This window comes from Xenopus laevis, chromosome 5S (genome assembly GCF_017654675.1).
Source record: "Xenopus laevis strain J_2021 chromosome 5S, Xenopus_laevis_v10.1, whole genome shotgun sequence".
Taxonomy (NCBI): domain Eukaryota; kingdom Metazoa; phylum Chordata; class Amphibia; order Anura; family Pipidae; genus Xenopus; species Xenopus laevis.
In genome coordinates, this window is record NC_054380.1 from 86,195,190 (window position 1) to 86,222,460 (window position 27,271).

At 37.9% G+C, this 27,271-nt stretch overlaps 1 protein-coding gene across 4 annotated transcripts; it reads right to left on the reverse strand.

Moving 5' to 3' along the window:
- Positions 1–16,968: 16,968 nt before the first annotated feature.
- polr2h.S (polymerase (RNA) II subunit H S homeolog) lies at positions 16,969–24,895 on the reverse strand. Of its 4 annotated transcripts, XM_018265575.2 has the most exons (7): positions 24,747–24,895; positions 21,144–21,233; positions 20,964–21,047; positions 19,608–19,670; positions 19,192–19,285; positions 19,003–19,086; positions 17,157–17,377 (listed from the first exon to the last, which is right to left on the reverse strand). In XM_018265575.2, exons 2-7 carry the CDS (start codon positions 21,214–21,216, stop codon positions 17,260–17,262), a joined length of 516 nt encoding a protein of 171 aa, XP_018121064.1. In that variant the 5' UTR covers positions 21,217–21,233; positions 24,747–24,895; the 3' UTR covers positions 17,157–17,259. The 4 variants fall into 4 exon arrangements, with proteins under 4 accessions (XP_018121066.1, XP_018121064.1, XP_018121065.1 ...); XM_018265577.2 differs by lacking the exon at positions 21,144–21,233 and having other exon boundaries at positions 16,969–17,377; positions 24,747–24,888; XM_018265576.2 differs by lacking the exon at positions 19,608–19,670 and having other exon boundaries at positions 24,747–24,894.
- Positions 24,896–27,271: the final 2,376 nt, after the last annotated feature.

Here is a 27,271-nt window from a genome sequence, read left to right on the forward strand (position 1 = left end):
CGATAATATCTCTGCATGTATTGCCGATTTCCAATGGGAGACTGTCACCAGCTTTGTCGGACATAACTTTCCTGCGATTGCTGTCAGGGTCAGAACATCGGCTGATCTGTTCTTTTACTACTTTATTTAAACAGAAGGTTAGTGGCAGGTCGGGAGATGGGGAAGTCCGATTATTCAAGGATTCAAATGATCAGATCTTTGCGTCTATGGCCAGTTTAACAGACAGACATACAAGAGGCCAAAAGACAAGAAAGCTAATCCAAGAAAGATATGTCCTAGGAAAGTACCCATCTGCAAGGTGTTAGCCATGAGGCTGGGGTTGCATTATATGTTAAAATATCAGTATGATACTGTTAGTATCACGGTAACAAAAAAAACAAAGCAAAGTGAAAAATATTTAATGAAGCAAAAAGTAACAAGAGTTCTGCCAAATTCCATTTAATAAATGTCATCAGAGTTTAACACTACACAAACTATATGTCATTGGAGTTTAAGGCAACCTGAATTTGCCTAAAAGTACAAGGGAAGGAAAGGTCAGTAGGGTTCCCAGCCACTACAAAATGAAACTGCTGTTTAAAAGAATAAGAGGATTTAAAAAAATTGCATTGAAACAAATTATAATATTCTGTGAAATCAATCTATTGTTTTTTTTGTCATTTGGATTATGTTAGGAAATGTTTCTTACAGATTTCTTTTGTTTTCTGTCAGTAATTGGATATATTGCTAATGTGATGTATAGTCTCCAGGCCAATTGCTTTTTTCCCTAATAGTCAAAGTACGTAGTTTTATGTAAAACAAAATGAATGAATTCCTTGAATTCCTTCCTCTGTCTTCAGAGTTTAACACTATACAAACTATATGTCACTGGAGTTTAAGGCAACCTGAATTCAGCTAAAAGTACATGGGAAGGAAAGGTCAGTAGGGTTCTCAGCCGCTACAAAATGAGACTGCTGTTTAAACGAATGAGGATTTAAAAAAAATAGCATTGTAACAAATTTTAATATTCTGTGAAATTGTTAAATATATTTGTGTGAAAATATATTTCTAATGTAATGTATAGTCTCTGGGTCAATTGCTTTTTTTCACCTAAGTCAAAGTATGTATTTTTTATGTAAAACAAAATTAATGAATTCTTTTATTGTCTACTGATATGCTTTTGATGCCTACAATATTGTAAGTGCATTTTATTTTCATAAAGAAAACTTTTAAAAGCGATTACACTAAGGAAGCACACCCTTTCTGCATTTTGTTTTATAGACTTTTTCCAGTCTGAACATCCGTCTTTTAAAGAGGTAGCACCCAGAAATTGATTGACTGCACCAAGATCAATTCCTATTAGGATTTATGAACTGCCTATTGAATCATAAACTGAACGTTTACCTTTGAATTTAGAGGAACTTGGTTTTTTTTTTAGCCCAATCATAGCGTCCCCATAACATTGAAACATTTTCCACTATGCATTTTTATGTGGTTTATTTTTCTGCATTTTGTTTTATAGACTTTATCCAGTTTGAACATCCGTCTTTGAAAGAGGCATCGCCCAGAAATTGATTGACTGCGGCAAGATGAATTCCTATTAGGATTTATGAACTACCTATTGAATCATTTATGTGGTTTATTTTAAAGGTATCCATTCAGTTGCATGGAACCTCCCAGCACAGCCCACATAAGTGTGACATGGAACAACGGCCCTTAAAGGAGAAGGGCAGGTCCAATTGATTGGAGGTGCCAAATGTTAGACAAACCCCAGGGAGTAATCACTTACCTGATACCACAGGCCTGTGCTCTTGTTAGCAGAAAACGTCACCAGCCCAGGGTACTTGCAAATGAGATTTATGTACATGCCTAAATAAAATCACAAATTGCTTCACAAATTGTTTTTCAGTATTCCCAGTCCCATCTATATTACTGCTTCATATATTGATTGCTATAGGTGACAAACTATAGCAAATTGTGAACCTTTTATTTCATAGCCCCATAATGTCCCTTAAAGGAGAAGGAAAGCTACCGAGGTAGTTTATTGCCAATAGATTAACGACAATAGGGCAGGCTTAAATACTATATTTATTCTGTATAATGCTTTACCATACCTGAGTAAAAAGCTCTAGAAACACTCTCTGTTTAGGATAGCAGCTGCCATATCAGTTTGCTGTGACATCACTTCCTGCCTGAGACTCTCCCTGCTCACTCATAGCTCTGGGCTCAGATTACAGGAAGGAAGGGGGGAGGGAGAAATGAGTAAACTGAGCATGCTCACGCCTGGGGCAAGGAGGTTTAAGCTGAAAACCGGAAGTCTGATACAGAAGCCCATGTGAACACAAAAGAAGGAAAGAAATGTGGTGTTTCTTTTGATAGATGACTCTGAGCAAAATTACTTTGAGTGTTTATTGGTGTATTTAGATAGACCTTTCTGATAGAGCTTACTTAATTTTAACCTTTCCTTCTCCTTTAACATTTTTGCATTCTAATTTTACAGGTGAAGAAAATGAACCTTTAGAGAAACTACTGAAGAATATGCTTATCAAACAGACAAAGGCGCAGTGTAGTTATTTGGCCAGAGGAAATATATCTAACCAATAGCCTAAAGACGTGAACATTTGCCTAGTGAAATAAAACATAATTCTAAGCAACTCTCCAATATACTGTACATTCATTAAACATTTCAGCCCTTTATTTGTAAAAACAATTGCTATTAAAAACAGCATTTGCTTAATTCCTGTTAAACAATGTTGCAAAAGTATTAGCTCCCAGCAAAGACAGGTCTGTTAATCAGCTGGTTTATATTGTTTCAACAGTCTGAGCCATCAGGGCAGAGAATAGAAATGGATAAACATTGTGTTTAATAGCAATACATATATAAACAACTTAAAAACATAGACAAATTGCAATAAATTTATTTTGCAAAGTTGTTTATGATTGTGGGTTTTTTTTATTAGACGAAGGAATTTTTTTTGGGTTGACATTCCCTATAATAACACCATATATACATTCAAATCCTACACAATACAAACCAAGTTTTTAAAATTAGTGGGTTAAGCAGTACACAATAGGGTAATTCTGGCCAAACAGGTCAGTTTCTGAAACTTATGACCCCAGTCACTCCTACTTTTTATCTTTTGCCCAAGATTCACAAACATCCCACCAGGCCACTAGGGGGGAGACATATCATCTTTGGCATAGGTTGATTTACAGAACATTTCTGTATCTATGGAGGATGATATTTTACAATCACATGTGAAAGCTCCTATACCAGAAGTCAGGAGAGTTAAGATTTAGAATGTACCAATGGATTCAGACAGTTTCTTTACATGCAATGTACAATCCCTGTACTTTTATATTGCACACTCCCATGGTATGATGGCATTGAATACACTGATAATAGGAAACACCACCGCTTTCTGTTTGATCTGTTATAGGTCATTCTTAATTGTAATTACTTAGCCTTTGCCAAAGAATATTATTTACAGACATCAGGGACAAAAATTGGAGCAAAATGATTGATTTTTCTGAGGACTTGTTATTTTAAATGTAGTACAGTTTAGATTCATAGATGATATTCTATTTGTCTGGAATGACAAAACATCTTTATGTCAGGACATTTGGTGACACTTAATGATAACAAATATAATGTCTTTTTTTTTTTAATTAAATTTCAGTTTTATTTGGTCTGGTAGCAAGAAATTCTTAGTGCAACAATTGTGCAATGCTACATGGTTAGAGTCCTTATTTTCTCACAAACACAAAATAGCTTAAAGCATCAAAGATACATTTTAACATAACTGAAAAGAAATGAAAAAAAAAAGTTAAAGAAAAGAAAGTTGAACTTAAACCTTAAAAGTTAAAACCCACTATCATTTAAATGTTGTTAGGTAGTGAAATGTTATTCAGAGCTGGCCTACGTGGTGGAGGGCCGATAATGGAAGCTAGTGTTGACCACTCCCCCTTGTAAACCACACTCTTTTAACCCACACCCAGGGCTGTAGGGGTGTGAACAGTGCAGGACTTACAGGTGTGCACAATACAGAAGTTTTGTAGTCTTTAAGGACAAGTAAAGTTAAACTAAAGAAGTAGCTAGAAATGTTGTAGATTATGTTTTGTGCTTCTGTGCCAGCCCAAGGCAACCAAAGCCCTTCAGCAAGGAAGATCTGTGCCTCCAAAGGTGCCCCAGTAGCTCCCCATCTTCTTTTCTGCTGATTCACTGCACATGCTCTGTGCTGCTGTCACTTACTGAGCTTAGGGACCCACTCACAATATACAGTACACATAGAATAGAAATGTCACAATATAAGGCTGATTAGTAATTAATACAGATAATTACTACATGGCAGCACAGAAACCAGTGCAATTAGCATCAAAATTGAATAATCAGCCCTGTAGCATCATCTTATATTACAGGCTAACCTCGTTTTCTGCTTGATAATTTGCGATGACCCCTAAGTTTAGCTTCTCAACAGATGCTCAGAGCCCACTGAGCATGTGAGTGTCACAGACACTTTCCAAGATGGTGACCCCCTGTGACAAGTTTTAAGTCCTGGATCATTGCTGCTATTGAAAAATATATAAAACATAACATTTTTAGGGTTTAGTTCTCCGTTAATTAGAGTTGTAAACAATGCAGGGGCCAGTTCATCTCAGTACTGATACCTTTAAAGGGGAGCCAGTGTAGAATTTGGAGGTAGATATAATAATCTGTGGGTTGTAAATTATATATTTTAAAGAGCCTTTCAAAGGTTCCCCAAGTATTTGCATAGAACAGGTCTATAATTTGTGTAATCCCACAGTCACTCCATCACGTAATGTGGATGTGGGGGATAAGATTAGTTAAGGCAGTAGTGGAGAGGGAAATATCCCAAATGTGTATTTGTAATATAAATCTGGTAGTTGGAAGCAGTTTATTAAGAGTGGGTCTGTTTTGGCTGTTAAGCCAGAAATACTGTGGAAGTTGATGGTGGTCAGAGTAGCCGGCCTCGTGGTTGATCCATCTTATATATCCTTGAGGGGCATGCATACGGATAGCTGTTTCCAACACAGAACCACGAGGCTCTAGTATATTGCGTTATTTGAAATTTCACTCTTGTGGGGCTTGTCATGCCATATAAACTTATTAAGTGTTCTTTTAAATGATTTAATAAAATGGAGCAGCAGCGAGATTTGGCGAGTTCTAAACAGGTATATATCTGGGGTAATAGATTCATCTTTACAGCTACTATACGACACAACAGCTTTATGGGCTAGCCCAAGGGTTTGGGGGTCGGTTGTGGATAATGAATTAATCATTATGAGTTTGTCAGTTATTATTTGCTTCGAATCTGATTGTAATAGTAAGAATTTGTTTAACCTCAATTTCCCAGGATTTTATCGTCAATACATCAAGTTCACTCCGTACCTTAGTGCAGGAGTCTGCTAGAGTATTGTGGGCCTCTGCAAATACTCCCACCTTGTCCTCTATGTGGGCATTGCGTATTCCTATATCTTGCCCCATTTGGGCAAACCAATACACCAGCTACAAATGGAATGGTTAGTTTGACAATCAACAAACATTACTGCTGAGGCAACATGAATACCGGTAAATTTAGTTTTTAGATAGGTGGTACCTACATATTAGGGGCTTAAGGAGTTAAACAAAAGGCTTTACTTATCCAACAGGATTGTTGTGTTAGTATTATGCTATTACTAATATTTATTACAATAACTGGTTGCTATGGGTAACTTTATTGGTTCAGTAAATGGCTACATTGTTAAATCAGCCTCAATTGTTGAGTCTAGCATGCAGTTAAAATGCTGGCAACAACATTTATTCACATGCTCTCTTGCCTCAGCAGTAATGTGTGTTAATTGTCAAACTAAGCCTTCCATTTGCAGCTAGTGAATTGGTTTTCTCATACCATTGTTGTCCACTTTCTGATGTTTATAGTGTTCACAACATGCTATCTTTTGTATCTCCAGCCAACAAAGACAATGGATTAATGTTCAGCAAAAAACAAACAAGACTCATAAGGTGGGAGAGGGAATGGAGGATGTGAAAGAGTAGAAAAAGTGCAAGAATCATTTAGTTAAAAAAAACCCACACTTTATCCAAATTGGTATTTGTGTAATTTGAGGTTTTACCTACCATGAATAAAATAACATTTAAAAAAGAAATGTTGCCATATTTATTCAAAAAAAACCTGAATAAAAAAATGATTGCATTAATTCATGAAAAAAATTGTAGTTTACTCAGATTTTTCATAAGTTTACAAGTATTAAAAAAATATGAAAAACTCTAAAGCCTTGATATCTGTACTAGTAAGACAAATCAACTGTGTTTTTCTTAAAGACGTTTCACCAGTCATCCGTCTGGCTTTCTGTCAAGAACTACCTCTGGTGTGAGGTTGGCAGGTTGGAGCCTATGTGCTGTGTAACCGAGGCTTGATGAAAATGCAAAGGCCTTATGATAGTGAGCAAATTATTTAAATTTATTTCAAATTAATTAAATTTGATGCAATAGCAAAATATCAATACTGACCAGTGATTTGAAAACAAAGCCAAAATAACAGATAGTCTTTAAGTAGGCGAGGCTAAGGGGCAACCAAGAGCAGATCCATGAGGAAGGTGGTGGTCTAGACAGGCAACAATCAAGGGTAAGTCCGTGGAGCAGGCACAGGGCCAGACTTACTACTCAGGTGCCCTAAGGCCAGCTACGTTCCCTGTCACCTCCTCCCCCCATCTTCTTCCGCTGTCCTTCCCCATCCCGTCTCCAACCCACCCACTTCCTTTAGGTGCGATCGCGTGCACACGCAGATGCCAGGGTTGCCAGGTTGGCGGGTTTTCCACCAAATTGGGCGGTTTTTTAAGCGTGGTGGCGGTTTTTCCAAGTCCAAACCCGCCAATGGCTAGTTTTGGGCTAGTTTTAATGGGTGCCGCGGGTTTCGACATGGAAAAACCGCCCAATGCTCAAATAGTAGCACACGCACTGCTGGTGGCTGGCTGGCTGCACGATCGATGCGAGGGGCGGAGCCGGAGACTTTGGAAAGGGAATCAGACTCAGAGAGAGCCTCAGAGAGGGGCGGGCACGCCGGGCAGGGGCAGACTGGGCCTTGGGAAGAGGAGGAGCCGTTGGGTAGAAAGGGAGGGGAGGTGGATTTGCGTGAGTAGAATGGCGGTGTAGGCTGGGGGAAAGAGGAAGGGCCAAGCTCTGAAGGCAGAACTAGGGGTTTCCCGGAAGGCAATCTTTGGGGAGGGGAAGGTAAAGATTGGGTCACGTGATAATCATATTACGAAAGTCCCACTTCCCTCTTGTGTTATAATAGTTAAGGGGCAGATAAAGCAGTGAAGGCTGGATTTCAGGTGAGACAGTGTGAGAGGCAGTAGGAGAGTTCAGCTCTGTGAATATTCTGTCACTTTTGTGTCCCTGCGCAGGGTTACCTGCTCGAACTGATTAGTGGGGCCGACACATGTATTCCGTCACGTTTATATGCTCTGGCGCAAGCTTGCAGTCCGGCCTGAGACAAATCTGAACCTCACAGCGAATTGTTTCACTGTCACTGCAGAGGACCCTTTGGCCGTACAGTGTGTTACCGCCTGGGCGCTTATTCATATGTTTACCCACCATTTATTACCACGCCCGGGCTGGGCTCTCACTTCGTGGTGGGAATTGGTTGGAGACAAGTTGGACACCACGACGACGACAGTGCCGCTTTGCGGGACTTGTGAGTAGCTGTCTGCGACTGTGTGTACTGCGTTGTGTTTGTGTCTTTCTTATTTGTATGTAGGGCTGTTGGGCAGTAATGGGATCCTGTCATTGCCCGGTCCCCAATAAAACAATATTCGGTTGGGTGTGTCACAAGAGGACTCAAATGAACACACATTTATAAGCGCTCAATGTATTCGCAGTACTGTCAGTACAGTTATGGGACCTGTTATCCAGACTGCTTGGGAGTTTTCCAGATATGGGATCTTTCTCTAATTTGGATCTCCATTTCTTAAGTCTACTAAAAAAAGCATTTATTATTTAAACCCATTAGGATTGTTTTGCCTCCAATAAGGATTAATGATACTTAAGTGGAGATTGAGTACGGTTTTATTATTTCACAGAAAAAGAAAATCAAATTTAAAAATATGGATTATTTGGAAAAAAAATGGAATCTATAGGAGACAGCCTTTCTGTAATGCAGAGGTTTCTGGATAACGGATCCCATAGCTGTATCCTTTGATGATATAAACTTTTTTTCAATTTATGAATTGGGCTACTTTTGGGCTACTTTTAAAATGGCTTTTGGCTACTTTTTGGCTAGTTTTTTTTATGGTCTTTGGCTGGTTTTGAAATGAAAACCTGGCAACCCTGGCAGATGCACAAATTGTCCGGCGGACCGGCACTGGAGACATGCGGGAGATTTGCAAATCTCCCGCACCCAGTCTCCAGTGCTCGTATTTGAATGTGCCGCCCCTGAAATTCTGCCACCCTAGGACTGGGCATTTGTGGCCTCGCCACAAATCCGGGTGTGTGCAGGCAGAAGTCAGAGCTGGGAAATCAACAAGTACATGGATTCAGGCAGAGAGGGAACCCAGGCTGGAACAGGAACAAAAATAAGCATGGGGGGGCAAGATCCCCAAACTGACATCAATGATCCAGCAAAGGGAGGCAGAAATGGACTTGCTTATATAGGCCCATAATGACCATATTGTAGACACCTGGTCTTAATGAGAATGAGGGTGGAGACAAAGAGAAAAGCAGAGAAAGCAACTGTCTATATGTACAGTCTCGAAGCTGGAACTCTGAATGCCTCCAGTGGCTCAACAGGAGAGCACACTGATCTGTCTGATTACCATGCAGGCCAGGAATTGGATCCTCAACACTCAATTTAGAATGACTGAATTCTAAAGCCTTGAATTAGATAAATATATTACAATTTGCTAAGAACATATTCCATTAACTTTTACATGATTTCTGCAGTTTTAGATGCTAGAGTTTTTCATGCTTTTTTTGTTTAATAAGTGTGTAAAGACCACATATTTTAGTGAGAACTTGGCACTTTGTTTACCTCTCGAGTTTTTGTTTGTTAGTGTAAGGATGTGAAGGATTAAACCTGGATGTTGTAGTGATGTCATCTGCATCCACAGTAGAAGGGCTCCTCCCCAAAACATACTCCTTTACAATGTGAAGGAGGGTATTCTATGCTGTGAGTGCTAGACATGTCCTATAGGGGGCAATATCATGTAAAGGTAGGGAAAAACAGCTTTAGGTCTCTTTGGCTTCTCTGTGGTGGTTCTTTCAAAATCAGCATGAAATCAAAGAAGGGTCTCAACCCAACCTCATCCATCTGCAAAAAGTATTGAGCAACCCTGATATGCAGAACAGTGAAATATTGCAACTCACATTTATGCATCACTAATCACAAATCCTATTCCTTTTGGCAAAGTAAGTCCTGGTCAGTCCCTTCCATTATGAGTCTAACCAATAGCTTTTGAAAAACCTCTGTTGGATCACAGTTATGCAGTTGTCTAAAGGCCCTTTTATGGGCCTTTCCATAGGAGGGATACCAACATTCCCACCATGACATGAGAACAAAGAAACTGAAAGCACTTTAATTTGAATCTTGAGTTTGCAAGCCCAGCGCCTGTGTTAAAATGGATTAAACATGTCAATTAGGTGCACTAACAGGATCTGGAAGCACAGACTTGTATTAAGTGACTCCAACAGAAACCATAAACTGCTATACACCTTCATCTGCAACTACCATAACGTATTTTTAGGTAGGACTTACAAAAACAGTGAAACCTCTATTGGCTAAAACTAAGTCATCATATTGCTAAATTCTACCGTCATCCACTGCTTAGGCTGTGAGTAGCAGATTTCATCTAATCTGTAACTAGACTACAAGGAGAGCTAAGCTTGGACTTGGTAGGCTAGATATAGATTGACAGGGTAATAGCTGGGCTACCAGTGATAGACTTCATCTACCTACTACAATGCAACCAGTGTAAAACTCACCAGGCCTGGGGCCTGCTTACAATAGGAATGCTAGTGTTACAAAGAATAATAAATGCTAAATTCAGTTTTTCAGGGCACAAGCAGATAATTAATATTACCATAAGTTGTTTTTTTTTTTTAATAGGCAGATATACAGCAGGTAGATTGTGATGCCCTGCTCAGCAGAAAAGGCCAAACATCTTGTGAGAAGTAAGGGTTGCCTTACAAAATTTAGAAAAAAATGCTGAAATAGTAATTAAGAAAGCGGATAAAGGGGGTGGAATTGTGGTGTTAAATCGAAGTCAGTATATAAATGAGGCCTTAACACAACTTAATAATACTGACCACTACTTGAAATTGGATAAGGATCCGACATGGGATATTAAAAAATATATTGATGAGATAATTGTTGGTGCTTTTGATTCAGGCATTATTACAAAACATAATATGGATTTTCTGATTACTAACTCACCACGCGTTCCTGTTTTATACCTATTGCCCAAAATTCATAAAAATCTACATAATCCACCGGGGAGACCCATCGTATCAGGTATGGGATCCATTTTACAACCCCTTTCCAAATTTGTGGATGCATTTTTACAAGATATAGTTAAAGCTATTCCAGAATGTTTAAAAGATACAACTGACTTTTTGTGCAAACTAATGGAACTGACACATATCGAACCTGAATGGATATTATGTAGTATAGATGTACAATCTTTATATACATCTATTCCACATGATGAGGGGATCCATTACATAGAACAAGCACTTCTTTCTACCAATACACCTCATAATATGGTTTATTTTTTGATTGATTTACTGACTATTGTATTACGAAAAAATTATTTTCGTTTGATAAAGAGTTCTATATACAAACACAAGGGACCGCCATGGGGAGTAATCTTGCTCCCAGTTATGCAAATATTTTTATGCACTTTATTGAACAGACAATTATTTTGGGTGACATGGATTTTCGGCATCTTATAAAATGCTACTACAGATACTGTATTTGGATGACATCTTCCTGATCTGGAGTGGCGATGAAAGCAGCCTTAAAACTTTTCTTGAGGTTATTAATCTAAAGCATAATACTATTAAATTTACGGCTGAATTTAATACTGATTATGTACATTATTTAGACGTAAAAGTTTCGAAACGGGGTAATCAACTAGAAACTGATTTATATACTAAACCTACGGAATGTAATAATATGTTACTTAAAAGCAGTTTTCATACCCCAAGCACATTGAAAGGTATACCTAAGGGTCAATTTCTTAGGATTAGGCGAATTACTTCAGATGACCACAAATATATAGCGAGCAGTAATAATCTTATTGATAAATTTGTAGAAAGAGGGTACAATGGTGAAATCCTCAGAGGAATGCGTGATGATGTACTAAAAATTGATAGAATTTCTCTTTTACAGGGAAACAGAAAACAGCATGATACCACTAAAAAAGAACGTATACCATTTGTATCCACGTTTGGCCCCAAGAGTAAAGAAATTCAGAAAATTGTACATAGATACTGGCCAATGCTGCAGACGGATCCAATTTTAAATAGATATTGTAAGGAAAGGCCCATTTTTTCATATAAGAGAGGACGGAATTTGGCTGACAGATTGGTTAAATCTGATATTACTTATACCCAAAACACTACTCGATTTATTGGTCCCCCTAAGATGGGAACCTTCCCCTGTCTAAATTGAAGCAATTGCAACTCTATAATTAAGGGAGCATATGTGATACATCCTTTAAGGGGGAACAGGTTACCGATTAAACATTATTGTACTTGCAATTCTGAATATGTTATATATGGTTTGAAATGCCCATGTGGGAAGATGTACGTGGGCCAAACAAAAAGAAAAGTACGTATAAGGATAGGTGAACATAAGCGATCGATTTCTAATTATGATCCATTGAATATTAAAACCCACACTCCTGTTGGTAAACATTTTTTTGAACATAAACACAACAGTGCGAGTTTAAGATGGTTAGTGTTGGAGGCAATTAATCTGCCTCCACGTGGTGGTGATAGAAAAAGAATGCTCCTTCAATGTGAAGCTAAATGGATCGATATTTTAAATACATTGGAACCATGGGGGATAAATGATGCATTTAGCTTAAAGTGTTTTCTATAACTGTTACACTCTTGCACCTTTTTTTAGATTGCTATCTCTACTTACTGAAAAATGATTGGCATGAAACTGGATTGAATATGACCTAAGGGTAGGACTTTGAAACTATTTTTATGACTAGATTATTTGAGATGACACATGATACTTTTTCACATGATATTTTTGTACTATTTATTGTAACTATTTCATATGATAACTTTTGTACTATTTATTGTAACTATTTATGTGAACTACGTCCTTACTGATACATTGTATATTATTGGTGCAAACTTTTTTATGCCTTTCTGGAGTAAGCCACAAGATGGCAGTATTCCGCTTGGTATTGTTTTTAATTAATTATGTTCGTCTGGCCAAATTGGGTGAGCTGATGAACTTGCTGGTGTATAGGGTTAATAAATAGTCTGGGTGAATACACATTGTAATTAGCACCTGATGAAGGACATGTCTGTCCGAAACATGTTGTGTTTGAGTGTTGGAATAAAGTACACTGGATTTAATTTGGCTCTCCAGAGTGAACTTTGCTTGTACCTTGGATATTGCGTGGCTTCGACGGTGCCACTGACTCTGTTCAATAGAGCCTTGATGTCTTTGGAGTGAGGGACCACCCGACTAACTTCATATCATTGAAGCCAGGCCGAGTTTTATGGATCCATACTGTATAAAGTGCATTTTGGTTGGAAAGCTTAGGGTTGATATGGTCCCTATCTGAGCTCTAGTGATCCAGTTAAAATGGTTTTGCTAAACTTTCAAAATAACTTCATCATTATAATATATACTTGCAAGATGCATAAAATAAGGTGGAATATACTACAGGTATATTAGCTGCATTATTGCATTTAAGGAGGGTCAGCCTGACACCAGTCCAAAGATCTTCCCCTATACACCCCAAATTACTTTTGACCTAAAACTGTCTTTGGGTTTGACAATGGAAATGCCCCAAATGTTTATAACTTACCAACACTAAAAATAAGTTCTGCATTTTTATGAGCAGAATCAGTTCTAAGTATCTATTCTCATTAGATAGAAACAAGAGTCAGTAAAATTTAATAAAACTCTAAGAATACTCATTATATGACATAAATAGTTGGTGTGGAATTATGTTCCTCATTTAGCACTCTCAGACTTGTCATTACCAGGGGAAAGGGCAAGACAGCAGAGTTGCAGCCTAGTTTCTTTTTCTGCCAATAACAGTTCTTGCTGTGTGTGTTTAAATTCAGGGGCAGGGGTCTGTCAGAGGGCTGAAATGGCACTTACCATGGGACCACTGCATCACACGACCCTCTGTTGGGGGGTAGGATGGGGGTGAGAAGTGTAGTTTAAAGAAATAAGAGATATATTGTATGTATTCTAAAGGATTTTGGGCATGCTGCAATGAGATGGATGAAACATATAGAATGGGGAGGAAAGAAAGAGGGTGAACACAGGAAAGAAGAGCAGAGCATATGAAAAATCACAAGGTGAAAATATAAAGCAAAGGGAAAGTGGTGAGAATAAAATAAAAAAGGAAAAAATACAAATCAGACCATTATTGCTAGTTCTCAGGCAAGATTATAAGCAAATGAGTGCCTTTATTTGACAAATCAACTGTCTAACAGTGTTAGACTCACAACGTTTACGATTTTAGGCATGAACTGAATAATTGGTTTTAAATAAAAAAGGAAACAAATTCACAACCATTTATTAAGTTTGTGGATAATAAAATGGCTGAATATCTGCTAAATTCACAATCAAGTCCCATAGTGCATCCAAACCTGAGTAAAAAATGATGGAAGAAACTGATATTCGTTAGGGAAAATAATATTTTGTATTAAAAAGAGTTACCTGAGGAACTTTTCTACACTTTCTTGAATCAAACGTATATTGGATAAAGGGAAAACCAATAAACCTGCAGGGTTAAGTAGTTACCTTTATAGGGACAAATGAGGGACAGATTTCCCTTTAATACGAGCCTGCGTCCTCCCCTCTGTTACTGCATTAACTAATGGTCCTTAAAAATCTTCCTTTTAATAAACTTGGGATGTACTGTAGTTTCCAAACAGATCATGCAATTTCTCCGTAACACAACTAAAAAGTTCCCAGTTTTCCATACAATCTCCTTTGGCAGGAATTCTTTTAAAATTAAATTTTTTTCGGTTTATCTCTCTGTAATGAATGCAGCAAATGCTACCTTAACCTTACTGTGGAAATCAGGAAGCTGTCTGAACAGGTAATACATGATAGGGCTATTTTATAGTATTTACTATATTGGCATCCAGTTTATAAAGAGTAGAAAACAATCACATCCTGCTCCCTTTGTAAAATAATTCTTTCTACAGGTATGGCACCTGTTATCCAGAATGCGCGGATTTGGGGTTTTCCGGATAACGGATCTTTCCGTAATCTGGATCTACTAGAAAATCCTTTAAACATTAAATAAATCCAATAGGTTGGTGTGGCTTCCAAAAAGGATTCATTATATCTTAGTTTGGATCAAGTAAAATGCACTGTTTTATTATAACAGAGAAAAATAAATGGGATTATTTGGATAAAATGGAGTCTATGGGAGATGGGCATTCCGTAATTCAGAGCTTCTGGATAATGGGTTTAATGGATAATGGATCCCATACCTGTAGTACTAAGGTCAGTGGAATGGGGCATTCCTAGGTTGCACTGGAAATCCACCCATGACTCAACGTGCTAAAAGAAACAAAGAAAGAGTTTTTACTACATTTTAAAATGACACAAATAACCTTCACTAAATGTAGAAAATACAAAACAAGCAGAGAGAACAGACCTTAGTTTTGAATCTGCTTAACCTTTCTCAAGAGGCCTCTCTAGTGCACTTCAGCACAATCATTTAAATACATTTAAACATAAGAAGCCAAGAGATGTCAGAGTTTACCAATCATTACGCAGGCTCTGTCGCATATATTATATTAATGTGAAGATTCATATGCATAGGGACAAAGTGGCATTACTGCAATTGTTGCACAACAGTGCCACCTTCTGGCAAGATGCAAAAGACTATTTCTCATTGAAAACAACTAATAAATCAAGATATTAAATCTAATTGTATTGTTATGTTTCACTTACATCTCTCATTCCTTTGATTGCTGTGTTATAAAGTTTCTCCTCTGGTCGTTTGTATCTTTATTATTGTAAATCCAGCAAATTATGATACATACCGATCAATTGTGTCTGACATGATGGTTGATATCCACAAAAAAACAAGAAGTAGGCATTTGACTATCAGGGTTAGTCACAGGTGAGTGGTTGGCAGGTAGAAGCCTATGTGCTGTGTAACGTGGGTAATAAAAAAACAACTTGAAACGCAGCTGACATCAGTGGGCGGACCCGTGCCATCAGTGGGTGGGGCTATGACACGGCGATCAGCGATTGGCCGATCGCCGTGTCAATCAAGGGAATCCCGCCCGGTTTTCCTTATTTGGAAAACCGGGCAGGAAGTATAGACCCGGGCAGCCCACTTAAAATACCGGGCTGTCCTGGTCAAAACCGGACAGGTGGCAACCCTACCTTTACCAGGCCAATGGTCGAAGGCAGGCGGCTGACCAGGAAAGTCCGAAACTCGCAGAGGGTCTGGGCAGGAAGCTGACAAAGAGAGTCCAATAGGCAGGCTGAGGTCAATACCAGGAGATCCTACAAGCAATAAGGAATAAAGAGGAACACAGGCATGGAGCAGGAGCAGGATCAGGGAACCAGAAACTTAAGCAGGAATCTGGAACCTTGGCAGGAATCGGGAAATTCAGCAGGAACAGAATACTGCTAGATCTGGCTCTAAGGCTTCAATGATAAAGCAAACAGGAGTTACCTCCAATTGACTTATAAAGCCCTGAATTGAATAATTGGCAACACATGATGTCAATGAGGAAGAGACCAGCAGGAAGAGAGCGACCCATGACCATCAGGATAGTTAACCGAATCCATAATGAAAACCCCCAGTGGCTGAGTAGGTTGATGCAGATATAGTTCATGAAGCAGACCAGGGGTCGAAAACAGGTAAATCCTGACAATGCCTGGTGATCCATTCTCATATGTAGCACCACTGACAAGCACAGAGTTATTGCAGGTAAATGGAGCCGCAATACAATAACAATTATCATTGTGGCTCGCTTAGAGTAAATTCTCAGGTAGTTGAGAGCAAAGATATTGATTTGTACATTTTATCTGTGCTTTGTATCTATTCAGTAGCACAATACTTTAGCATTCGCCGTCAAGGATTTTGGTGTTTTTGACCTTGTGAATAGCTGTAGGCAAATGGAATTAATGTTTAAATAACATTTTACCTCTAGTAGCAACACTGCCTTTTCATTCCAGTTTGATGTTAATTATCTATCATCCCTGTAAAATGCATCAGAATGTTTTATGATTTCAGAGCCCATCTCATGTCTAATGATCTGTGAAGCTGTTGGCAGTCCCAATTCTAATGTGCATAAGGGACAAAAGACTCACTTGTATTCCCTATCATTTAGTTAGGAAAAATGTTCAATGTCTGAAGGAAAGGGGTTGCCATACACTGATCTTACTCCAAAGTAGCTTCAAGTCCCTTCTCTGCCACATTTCCTATCTTTAAGTGCACATGCCCTCTTATGTAAAAGACTCAAAATAAAAAAACACTTTTTTTATTCCTTATCTGCTTCTTGCTTGATATATTCATTAGTATTTACTAAAACATTTTTTGTGTTTTTAGATTTTAGTTTATATCATACATGCAATTCTACAAGTTCGATCATGAAGAAGAAAAAAACAAGTATGACTCAAGTGCCTTTTGTTTCAGGACCCAACCTTCCTTTAAAAAAAACATAAGACTGCAGCAAAATGTTTCTTTAAGTACCTTTTAGAGGCTTTAAGCATAGCCTGCAAGCATACACAACTTTAATAGATTCTGAATCAAATTTTAATTGTAACTGAAAGTCCAAGTTTTAACGGTATTTAAAATAATTTATACTGATGACAGATACTGGTTAAATTATTGCATGTTTCTTTAAGAACATCATATCTAGCATGTTTCTTCCTTGGAATCACCTTTATATTGCCACACACTGCATTATTATAATCTCAACAGAACTATTTATTACAAAATAATATTTTATTAAAATACAAAAAATACAAGAAATTGAAAAGGTCTATATTATATTCCAATACTGCACCATACAAATATTTCCCTTCAGCATTAGAAAGCCAGTTTCTTCATCAAGAGGTAAACACGGGAATCTACTTCAAACCCATGCAGATTGTTAGCATCTCCCTGAAGCCTCATCAATAATCCTCCATATGAAACATATGCAGACCTACAGAAAACACATGAGCCATAAGCATATTACATAACACAGAGAAAGTTGGAAAGAAGAACTCATGTAAAGAGTGAAATATCAGTCCCATTCAAGTTAACAGAAACTTTCATATGATTGTTCTAACTGGTGTTTATTCTACACAATTCAGATTTTGTCTATTCATAAGTGAGAGCTGCCAGAGTTAATGTACCAATAAATGCTTTCAACCAAAAGCAGAAAAAAAAACCTTTTTGCCATCTACATATAGTCATATAATAACGTTTGGGAACACCTCTTAATTCTTTGGAATTTTGTTTATCATTGGCTGAGCTTTCAAAGTAGCAACTTCCTTTTAATATATAACATGCCTTATGGAAACCGTAGTATTTCAGCAGTGACAAAGTTTATTGGATTAATAGAAAATATACAATATGCATCATAACAAAATTAGACAGGTGCATAAATTTGGGCACCCCAACAGAGATATTACATCAATACTTAGTTGAGCCTCCTTCTGCAAATATAACAGCCTCTAGACGCCTCCTATAGCCTTTGATGAGTGTCTGGATTCTGGATGGCGGTATTTTTGACTATTCGTGCATACAAAATCTCTCAAGTTCAGTTAAATTTGATGGCTGCCGAGCATGGACAGCCTGCTTCAAATCATCCCATAGATTTCCAATGATATTCAAGTTGGGGGACTGTGACGGCCATTCCAGAATATTGTACTTCTCCCTCTGCATAAATGCCTTTATGATTTCCAAGTGTGTTTAGGGTCATTGTCTTGTTGGAATATCCAACCCCTGCGTAACTTCAACTTTGTGACTGATGCTTGAACATTATCCTGAAGAATTTGTTTATTATTGGGTTGAATTCATCCGACCCTCGACTTTAACAAGGGCCCCAGTCTCTGAACTAGCCACACAGCCCCACAGCATGATGGAACCTCCACCAAATTTGACAGTAGGAAGCAGGTGTTTTTCTTGGAATGAGGTGTTCTTCTTCCACCATGCAAATCGCTTTTTGTTATGACCAAATAATTAAATTTTTGTCTCATTAGTCCAAAGCACTTTCAGATCTTTTGAGAGTTGCTTTGAGGAGAGTCAAACAGAAGCACAACTCGCAATCGGCAACCTTAAATACCTTTCTCATGATTGGACACACCTGTCTATGAATGTCAAGGCTTAACCAGCTAATTCAACCAATTTGCTGTTGTCAGTAATCAGTATTGAGCAGTTACATGCATTCGAATGAGCAAAATTACAAGAGTACCCACATTTTTGTACAGCCAGTTTTTCACATTTGATTCAATTGCATACAACCGAATACTGCTTCACTAAAAATCTTTGTTCAGAAAACAGAAGTACTCAGATGTTCCTGGGAAATGAAGGACATACCACTGTTATCTTTTTTTGTTGAAAGTGGAGTAAATTATTATGCAGGCTGAGAGGGGTTCCCAAACTTTTTCATATAACTATACAAAACTAGACATTACAGTGCTCTTTAACACATAGCAAACATCAATTATTTTAGGTTTTATTTCTGGTGCAGGTGCAAATAACCTTCATGTGTTTCCCTACGAAGTGGATATCCACATTTGAGAAGAAGAAACATATATATTGGGTGAGGATAAGGATGCTTACAGGCGGGTAGCGGCTTCTGTGGATGTTTCATCACCTTCTATCCGATAGACCTTGCCATACATGATGTATTCAAATTGGTCAGCTCTAAGAAAACAAATAAACTGCATGAGTCAGGTGGCTTACAAAGCCTGTAACTTGGAAAATAACCGGATGAGCCATAAGCTCCTTTTATTTGCAGTAATAGGACACCTTGAGGGCCGGTCATCAGTAGGATTGTACTCTCCATCATCCAATGTACCATCCTCATACAGCGTACAGGCAATAACTAAGCGGAATTTATCACCTGTGTAAGAAGAGTAAGGAAAAGACACCTGAGAAGACTATTCAACAGACTATTCAGGGCAGTTCATATTTTGTAAAAAAATTAATTCAAATGCATTTTTGAACCACGTTTTTCCCCTCAGTGTCATCCATGGTCTCAGATTTTTTTTTCCTAGAATGAAACCCATAATTTAGAACTACAGCACCGGCTCCATACATTTTACGAGCTACTGCAGGTTATGTGCTACTTATACAACAAGAGGATCAACTGCTACGAACTCAACAAACCCTTCAGCTTCTTATCAAACCCCAACATCCCACAATGCACCAAGTAACACACTCACCATTATAAGGTTTGTTTCTGAGTTTAAGACTGATAAGATCCAGAAGCAGACAAACTGAAGGATCTGTATTTGCAAAAGGAAGTTGCTAAGGGTTCAATAACACTAGCAAAGAGAGTTTCACTTAACAGTTTACTTAGGGGCATATTTATCAAAAATCAAATTTGTGAGCTGTGCAAGGGTTTTTCTACCTCGGATAAACTCAAATTTTGAATGTTTGGGTATTTATGAAAAAATCAGCATGTCAAAAATTCAAATGAAAAACGATGGGGAAAAAAATAGAATCGCTCGAATTGATCAGGTTTATGTGTCGAAAACTGTAACTGATAAGAGTTTTTGGATAAAAACCAAAAAACTTCAGCTTTGCCTAGGGCAACTCCCATTGACTTCTATATGACCTTGCCAGTTTTAGATGGTGAATTTTTAATTCAAATTTTTTGAGTGTTTTTGCTTAATAAATAACAGAACTTCTAGTTTTCGAAAATATAACTTGAATTTGTGAGTTTGGGTGCAAAAATAATTTGAATCATGGAAAAGATCTAATTAGATTTTTGATAAATCTGTCCTTTCAAGTTGGAAATAATCTTATAGGTACACATTGTTTATGATATGTTAGACTCTTTTTAAACATTAAAAATTAATTTCCAAATAGTTAGAATTTTATGAAATATTGCGTTTTTCTCCAAAGTGAACTCTTCAACAAGGGAAGAGGTCCATTTATCAAAGGTCGAATTTCAAATTCATGTGAATTTTTTTTTTTAATTTGAATATACTCACAATTCAACTGGGAGGTTATTGAAGAAAAAATTTGAATGGCTAATATTCAATCGAATGGTTCCGACACGAAAATTCGAATTGTATTAGATTCGTACAAATCGAGTTTTTCTCCTGAAAAAAAACCTTAAATGTCAGGAAGACTATTAACACCTCCAAATGGCTCAACTGACCTCTGTCATTGACTTGTAAATTAACTTGCCAGGTTTTAGGTGGCGAATATTTGAATTAGGACCAGAGACGTAACTAGAGGAGGGTGCACCGCCCCCTCCGTACGGCCGGAAATGGCCGCATTTACGGCCACATTTCCCATTTTTGCCCATATTTCCCCTAGAAGAGAGTGGCGTGCGAGCTGCCGGGGGGCCCAATCACACCCCCTGCTCCCCTGGTAGTTACGCCACTGATTAGGACTGTTGCCATGGTCGAGTAGTGATACCTCTCACATTCGAATACAGGGATTAAAATTTGAACGTGTGAATTTTGACCCTCGAAATTAGAATTTACAATTCGACCCTTAATGTCACAATCATTTTAACATGCTTACAACAAATACCATTAACATACGGACAACAAATCCCAATTTACCCAAGTCCACAGGATAAACTTGTATATTGACATCAAGGATCAAATCCATTTTGAAAGACTCACTTTCACAATGAAGCCTTGAGACTAGAAGACAAGAAACAACATTAGCAATGCCAAGAAAATGATTGCACCTTTCAAGTCTGGACCAGACTGCAATAGTGGCTTTGCAATATTGCTTACCTCGATCAAATTTTCTTCCTTCAGGATCAATATCCTTTACATCAAAGATGTCTTCAAATAAAATGCCAGCCATGGCAGAGAAAAGCAGAGCTAGAAAGAAAGTATCATATAAATTCCAGTGCAGTGTCATTTTAGACATTGAGGTTCAGTCCTTAAAAAATATCTAACTGGTATGAATCATGAGAAAACTGAGCTGTGGAAATCTGTACAAAGATTCTTTGATGTAAAGGATATTGATCCTGAAGGAAGAAATTTGACTGTAGTTTAATTATACTGATTGTTTGTGTGTGTTTTCTCCATTATTTTGCTGTTATGGCCTCCACTCTGCAGTTATACATTCTTATTTGTTAGGTGCCTCTTTAAATAGTACATTTCATCCAACTATACTAGATTTCCACAAAGCATAGCAAGATATTTTTTATTTGTAATTTACTAATCTTTTACAGAAACATAATGAACAATGTAGTCGTTCACACTATATTTTGATTAGACCAAGATTTTCTTGATTATTAGAGAAATACACCCAAAGCAATTGGCAGTTTTAAACAGTAACACGGATGTTTCGCAGATGCAGCATTATTGTCATTAAATATTTTCAAATTTTAACCTCCTATTCATATACCAGTATATTGGTAAGACCATTAGACCGGTCAGGAAATGGATCTCTGAGCACTTAAGATGTGTTTCCAAGTATGAGAAGAGTTCAGCAGTGGCAAAACATTTATTAGAGAAACATGATGGTGATACATGCATCTCTTTTCAAATCATCGATTTAGTAAACCCAGGTGTTAGAAAAGGAGATATGGAGAAACGACTCCTCAAGAGGGAGGCTTATTGGATTTATACTCTAGATACTTTTATGCCTAGCGGTCTGAATAGGGAATGGGAAGTCAGTCTCTTTGTAGATTGATTGAGTTATACGATCTGACAACTTTCCATTTTTCATGGCCATTTCCTCTCTTTCTCTCGGGAGACTGTATTCTAGGTGTGGATACATTAGTATAATTATATATATATTCATTATTTTCTATATTCTTTTTTTCTTTCATGTATTTTGTATATTGTATTGTTTACTCATATGTATCCTCAATGTTACAGTCTCTTCCAAATTGTATTCTGTCATTTTACATATTTAGCACACAAGAGTATATATTGTGTTTATACGGTCCTCATTATATTATATTATATATTTCAATCTATATTAACCCATGATAACTTTTTATACTATCAGGGTGTAATAGTAAGTAATTTTTAAGGGCCGTAATCACAGATTTCAGATTTATATTTATATTCATTTATGATGAGCGACAGTAGTGACTGTGTGTTTTTATGGAATTCGTTTTTGTAACATTTAACCTTAATTTAACTATTATATGACTTTTTTTTTATCCACTTCTCTAAGTGATCAGCAGAGGGGTTAGCTACTTATACGGGTATATGGCAGAGAGCGCATTGGCTTCTCGAGGAAGTGACTAGTTTGAGTCACGAAACGCGTCAAGCCATGCTCTCACCCTGCCTGCTCTTCATTTGTATTGCACAATGTTTTTACTGCAACATTTGGAATAAAATTGGAAACTTTTTAAACAGTATTGGCCCACGGATCCAGTTTCTTTGGCAGCCTGTCAGTGTGCTTTCCTATTTGTTGCTTTGTTAACCACATGACCGGAGTGGTAAGGCTGCCTGTTACTGAGGATCGCTGCTCTCCTCCCCCAGGACTCTCATTCGGTGTTTCTTGTTTATTCATATACCAGTCTCATATTCAAATCAATGCATGGTTGCTAAAGTCTTTTGGACCCAAGCAAATAAGATCGCTGAGATTGCAAACTAGAAAGCTGCTGAATAAAAAGCAAAAATGTAAAGCATACTAAAAGTTAATTTAAAAGTGAACAATCCTTTTAAGGAAAGTGTTGTATATTGACATTGATCTGATGTAGTGTCAGCAGGGTAACCATTGTTCATGTTCATAGGATATTAAAGGGGTGGTTTACCTTTGAGTTAACTTTTAGTATGTTATAAAATGGAAAATTCTAAGCAACTTTTCAATTGGTCTTCATTATTTATTTTAGTTTTATTAATTATTTTCCTTTTTTTTCTGACTCTTTCCAGTTTTCAGAAGGGGGTCACCGACCCCATTTAAAAACGAATGATCTGTCAGGCTACACATTTATTGTCATTGATACGTATTACCTAAATTTCTACTCAAGTTCCCTCCTAAGCATATTCAAATCAATGTATGGTTGCTAGGGTAATTTGGGACATAGCGACCCCACATTGCTGACATTGCAAACAGGAGAGCTGCTGAATAAAAAACTAAACTCAAAAACCACAAATAATAAAAAATGGAAACAGATTGCAAATTATCTCAGCATATCACTCTCAACATCATACTAAAAGTTAACTCAAAGGTGAACAACCCCTTTAATTGTGATTGGGATCTTACATTCTGCATGGTTCTTATCCAGTTTTCTTTTTTGATTAGATGCGGCTGCTGTCATTATATGAACGGCTAACTTTTGTGAGTGTTTAAAGGGACCAGGGCCAGACTGGGATTTAAAATTGGCCCTGGCATTTTGTCCCACCACTCCACTAAATAGTCACTGTCTGGGCAGCTTACAGCAGCCACTCTGGCATTTGCCAGTCCAGGCCGGAAAGGGACTTATCTGTGGCTCCTGAGGCAGAATCTGGAACTTGTAGAACTCTTGTGTGGAAAAGGTTTAATAACATATCAGCAATTATGCCCAAAAAAGTCTTGCCTCTAGGTATGTCCAACACAGAGTTGCCAAGTTGGCCATTTTCCAGCCAAATTGGGCTACTAATTTAAAGCCCAGGCGGGTTGGATTGGCTACTTTTGGGGCTTTTTGCTGGTTTGTACTTTAAAACCCAGCCAATTATTTTTTCTTCCCCTTATGTGCCAAGCCTGTGCCTCCCAATGCATGTTGGGTAATGTCATTTTTGCCAAGCTTATTGTAAGACTACAATACCCAGCATGCAATGGAACTGACTTGTGTAGATTTTGGGCTTTGTACCTGTCTCCCGTCCCATTTTCTCACATTTTCAGGTTGACCTGATGTTTACTGAAACTTTATATGTATTAGGGCCTTCTGCGGCCTCTATGCCTCCTCTGTGGTTACGCCAGAGATGACGGGCGAATCTGTCACATTTTGCTTAATGGAAAAAAATTTAAAAAGGTGTATTTTCACATATATTCATTTGTTTTTTAGACTTTTTTCACTGCACACATTGTGCTTTTTTATGGGCTACTGTGGAAGTGCCTCTTGGCTAGTTTTGCAGCTGACTTTAGTTGCTTTTGAAAATAAGACCTGACAACCCTGGCCACCACCATGTATAAAAGGGAGTTCCAACATCTGTACAGTTCCTACGGCTCACCAGGCAGGACAAACATCCTGTGAACATGTGACAACTGAATATTTTCAATGCTTTTTCTTTTGTAGCTGCAGGGGAAAGAACATGAGGCACCCGTCCCTAGCCTAGCTCCCGCCCTCCCTACTGAAATTAGCACAGAGCCCGGCTAAGCTAAAGAAGTGAATAATTCCCAGCAGTCCCTGATCATTCTCGATTTCGCAGTCACACATAGCTACTTACATCCACAAGCTCCTTGACTCCTATTTTACAAAAAAAATCCCGACGCCGCAAATCTCATCACGCGAGACTGCGGCGTCACCGCTGCACGTGAACGGAGTGACGCGTTACGTAGGTGCTTTGTGGGCGTGGTGGGCAGAGACGACGTAGCGTTATGGACTCGGATGCTACTGTGGTTGTGGTTGACTCGCTCACCATAATCTCGCCTACTTTTGTTAGAGAACCATAAAAATAAGTAAAATTGGTATTTTCTTTCCTACTGGCAGTAAGCACCAATAGTTGTAATTCATTTATATTTTTTGCTCAGACCTGGAAAGTAAAATACATTTTCTTATGCGCTAACAATATATTTTGCCAACGGAGTGTGTTCTCCCAATATGACCAAAAACTAAATATTTTTTTTATTTTGTGGGTCCTGGTTAGTGATGGGTGAATCTGACCTATTTTGCTTTGCCAAAAATTTGCAAAATGTCTAAATACCTGTGTGGTTTTCAGAAGTCTGAAACCTGGACAAGCCTGGTTCCTGTTTCTCGGGCGCTGTGGCCAATCACATGCTGCCACATCACAGGCCCGCCCCTTCATGTCACTTGCCCCACCCCATGATGTCACGGGTACCGTCCCCTTCCCGGATTCCGAGTGTGGAAAAGGTGGCAGCTCTAACTGAAATGCATTGAAGTCTATGGGTGACAACATTTTTTTTTCACACGACAGACTGCGTGAAAATTTTTTTTGCCCATTAGAATCTATGGGCGTCATTTTCAAACTTGTCGAAAAAATTCTCTTATCACTAGTCCTGGTATTTCTGTATTTCTGTGGGCTAATTTGGGAGAAGACAAACGCTATGCTAGATGTGCATGAATCCTTTAAAATCTTCTATATTTTTATATGAATGTGAGCTAAAACATTATCTGATTTTGAAACAAGTCCTAAACATAGTTGAGGAAAATCTAGTTATATAAAAATGTATCATGCATTTTCAAAAAACAATGACCCAATAACATATCTGCTTGCGTCAAAAGTAAGTGAATCATGCTGCTCTCAGTATTTGGTGTGGCCCATTGTGCAGCATTAACTGCACGTAAGTTACCAGATCTACCACATAGAGGGGCTCACAGAATAAAGTTAGTAGGAGAGTGCGGTAATAGTCCTGCAATCGACTCTGAGAAATTCAGCTTTCCTTCTCCTTTAAGGTCAGGACTTGAACATTCACTTTATTCTTCTTTAACCATTCTTTAGGAGAATGACTTGTGGATTGTTGTCTTGCTAGATGAACCACTGTCTCTTGAGATTCAGTTCACCGACAGATGTCTTCATATTTTCCTGTAGAATTTTCTGGTACAGTTTAGACCTCATTGTTCTATCAATGATGACAAACCATAGACCCAAAAGCATAAAAAAAGGCCCAAACATCATCTGAATTTTTTACTAACTTTATTTAATGGTTAGTTGCATGTCGCAAGATTGCTATGTGCGATCGGTCGTCAAATAAGAAGCTTAAATCTGTGACCATCTGTACATTTGCACATATACATACACTATATTTTTTTGCTTCCCCCACGCTCGCTGGCATTCCCAAAGTTTTGTCACTTTCTCTTCCATCAACTTGGCATATTTTTGCTAGAGGGTTGTGGATTCTTTTAGTTCTTATGGTAAAGATCAGTTTGGTTGTCCAGAATGAGAAATGCTAATGAGATATGCATGCAAAGTGAGATTGAAATGCTTTTAACACTAAATTTAAAAATATTTAATTTTATACAGCTCTGTAAATAAGATGTAGAATGTGAATCTGATAGAGACCCAAATGTCTGATCAGTGTGTGCAGACTGCAAAAAGATTTCTGTTTCCCTTTCGCCCAGCTAGTGGACTTCAGTTAGTAAAGTTGACCAATGGTGTATGTTGGGGCAGCAATAAAGACTTACACCTTTGTTCTATGCATATTGTTTAGTTGGTTGGACATACTTGTTATGTTTTGGTAGCCAAAGATGAGTAGCGTATTACAGTGCTTTATTAGCAGAGACTCATGCAGGCATTACACAACAGTAACTTTAACTTTTAAGCTACCTGGAAGTATGCACAGTATAAGTATGGGCACAGTAACATCTACAGGCCATTTACACCACATATTCCCCCTATAATAGGAAAGCATTTGGGCAAATGTAATAAACAACAACAATGCATCTTAAAACAATAATATACATTATTCACATCACATAGTCCTTGGTCCATGCAGGTAGTTTTCTGATTCTCTCAGTACGCCTTATAGGTTCACTTTCTTCAGGCCTATTGCAGTTGACATCAGGAGTAGGAAAGTGTCCTTCATCAAATGGAGCTTCTCCAAAGTCATATCTAACAGGAGCAAGACGACTTGCATTCCATATGCGACCATCAGACAGTTCATATGTGTATGGTCCTCGCTGGCTTCTCACTTCAAGTGGTGTAGTAAATTTAGATTGTCCTTGTTTCAGTATTCCTGTTTTTTAATTCTGACTAAAGATCCACGCTGAAAGTGTACTTCTCTTGCACCACGT